This window comes from Palaemon carinicauda, unplaced genomic scaffold, assembly GCF_036898095.1.
Source record: "Palaemon carinicauda isolate YSFRI2023 unplaced genomic scaffold, ASM3689809v2 scaffold144, whole genome shotgun sequence".
NCBI lineage: Eukaryota > Metazoa > Arthropoda > Malacostraca > Decapoda > Palaemonidae > Palaemon > Palaemon carinicauda.
The window spans coordinates 50,001-52,874 of NW_027168970.1; the positions used below are offsets into that span (position 1 = coordinate 50,001).

A 2,874-nucleotide genomic window follows, 5' to 3' on the forward strand; every position below is an offset into this window, starting at 1 on the left:
TGAAGTGAAATGGGTATTGAGCAAAATGAAGAATGATAAAGCACTAGCCCCATCAGAGTTTCAAATTGAAATGGTCAAGATACTAGCTAAATAGGGAGAGGAATGGATGCTGAATTTATTGACAACTGTATGGGAAGAGGAAATAATGCCTAAAGACTGGAGGAGAGTCTAATGGTATCTATACCTAAGCAGAAAGGTGACATCATGAAATGTTCTAACCACAGGGGAATTAAATTAACAGAGCATGGTTTGGAAGTATTAGAGAGCGTACTAGATGAGAGATTGGGAGATATCGTAAAGATTGGGAAAGAGTGGTATTTATTCATGAGTGGGAGAGGGACTGTGGATACCATCTTTATGGTAAAACAGTTACAGGAAAAGAGATTAGCAGGAAACCAGAAGCTCTTCTGTGCTTTTGTAAATTTAGAGAAGGCTTATGATAGAATACCAAGAGAAGTGATGCTTTGGTGCTTGAGGAAAAGAAAAGTCCTGGAGAAGTTGGTTAGAATAGTAGAGATGATATACAAAAGGACAAGTGCAAAAGTAATAATAACTTTTGGGGAAACAGAAGCCTTTGAAGTTAGTGTTGGAGTACAGCAAGGGTCAGTATTAAACCCTTCCTATTTGTGCTGGTCTTGGATATATTAAGTGAATAGATCAGAAATAAAGAGTTGCGGGAGTTGCTATGTGCAGACGATTTGATGATTACTACTGTAAATGAGGAAGAAATATAGAGAATTGTTGTAGAAAGGCAAGAGACTTTGGAAAGGGCAGGGGGAGGCTTGAGGATATATGTGGTTAAGACTGAAGCTATGGTGAGCAGTAAGGAAGGTAGGGACAGGATAGCCATACATGAATGTAGAGTTGCTATTATAAAACAGGTAGAACAATTTAGATACTTGGGATTTACTATAAATCAGGAAGGAGGATGTGAGGCTGAAGTTGAGGATAAGATAAAAGCAGCATCTGGAAAGTGGAGGGGGGTAGAAGGAGTGGTATATGATAAGAAAATGCCTATGAAGCAAAATGCTATAGCATTGTTATACGACCAATATTAATGTATGGATCAGAAACTTTGGCTTTAAGACAAAAATAGGAAGCGAAGCTTGAGAGAACATGGATGAAATTTCTGAGGTGGATTATGGGAATATCACTGCTTGAAAGATTGGAAAATGATAAAAAAGAAGTATGGCAGGTGTGGTAAACATCACAGAGAAGATAAGAGTTTCACGACTGAGATGGTGTGGGTACGTGTTGAGGATGGATGGTGGAGAGGGAGTGAGGAGGGCTTCGGAGGAACTTGTTAGAGGGAGAAGATCAAGAGGGAGGCAGAGAATTGGATTTTGAGATAAGGTGAAAATGATATGAAGAGAAAAGGTTTGATGGAAGAGAATGCCTTTAATAAAGGCATTAGAGAGGACACATCAAGCAACATACCCCTTAATGTAGGGATGGCGGTGGTAAAGAAGATGTATTATATACTAACGAAGAACGAAGGCAATACTGTGGTTTTATTTCCGGATAGCTGTTGACCTAAGGAGCGATGAACATTCAATATTAATGGGATTATTTATTCCAAAAATGAGAATCATAACCCTTCCCAAGGTGTTCCTCTGCTCCGGAATAAAATAAAATATTTTGACTTACATAATATATATATATATATATATATAGATTTGGTTACCACCATATTAGTAGCAGTCAAATGAGTGGACTTATTGTATACATCATTGTGACAGACTATAACTAAAGAAACTTCTTATCTAACTGTTAAGCCTCTTAATTATATTTTCATTTGCTCTGATTAAATGTAACTATTTTAAAGAGCCTTGCTATTCTTTTTATACTAGATAGTACAAGGTAAATATATGATACTATAATTTTTAGCCAAATACATGAACTATATATTTTTCCTATTCGCTTTCTTGTGTTTTATGCATTTTTTTTACCAAGATTATTGAGACAAACCACCCGTTTATGAGTTTTTGGATCCCTTCGTATCAAGACAATTATCAAGGACCCCAGTGTGAAATCAGGGTATTTGGGTGGGGAAATGCCCAAAACAAGTGATTTGCAGAAATGTAAATAGTCAGAAATGCTATATAATTACAAGATAACCAGTTTGAAGACTTATAAAGTTCATGTAGGAGTCTTGAAATTAAAGTATCCTTATTATCTATAATTCAATTCATGTCCTTCTAATGGGTTTTGCTCTGCGTGGCTCTTTACGCTCGCAGAATTAAACTTACCTCACTGCTCCTCTGTTCTGGGAAGTGGTAGGCTACAGAGATTTGCCACACATGCAAGCCCTGTCAGTCATTCTGTAGGGGATATTTTTAACTTTCACATGCGCAACAATGGCTGTATTTCGAACTGAGAGCGTTTTCAACATAATCACATCCCTTAATAAATGAAATTCCATTTGAAATAGATTGTACTTATCTCTTGGAGATATCTTTTATGTGATGATAGTCATGCTGGAACCGAAAGGGAGGTCGAGACAAATGGCTGTTGTAGAACAACATCCAGGAACTTGTGCAAGAATAATTGGAAACTCTTAATTGGTTTAAAAAAACTAGGTAAGGATTACATAATACAAAACCAATAAGAAAAAAAAAAACAGTAAAAAAGCAAAAGTAAACAATGGGCTTAAGACTTCAAAATGAACTTAACAATTTAATCGACCGATTTATAAGTTATTATACCCAGCCCCCATTAAGCATATAGAGAAACATGCCAAACTAGCCCGCACTTATCCATTTCTTATAGCAAATTCCAGTTTTGCTAGTAATTAAAGTATCATGTATTAAACTAGCATAATCTTACTGCTTTTATCATACAAAGAGGGCCAAGGAGACCAGATAAGCATAAATA

The 2,874-nt window shown here is 36.2% G+C and overlaps 1 protein-coding gene across 1 annotated transcript in view; it reads left to right on the forward strand.

The window, feature by feature from the left end:
- LOC137635582 (uncharacterized) overlaps positions 1-1,058 on the forward strand; it is a 1,526-nt gene extending 468 nt beyond the window's left edge. Inside the window, exon 2 of the mRNA XM_068368045.1 lies at positions 921-1,058. Within this exon, the coding sequence (XP_068224146.1) occupies positions 921-1,058 (138 nt within the window). The remainder of the gene's footprint in view (positions 1-920) is intronic.
- Positions 1,059-2,874: the final 1,816 nt, after the last annotated feature.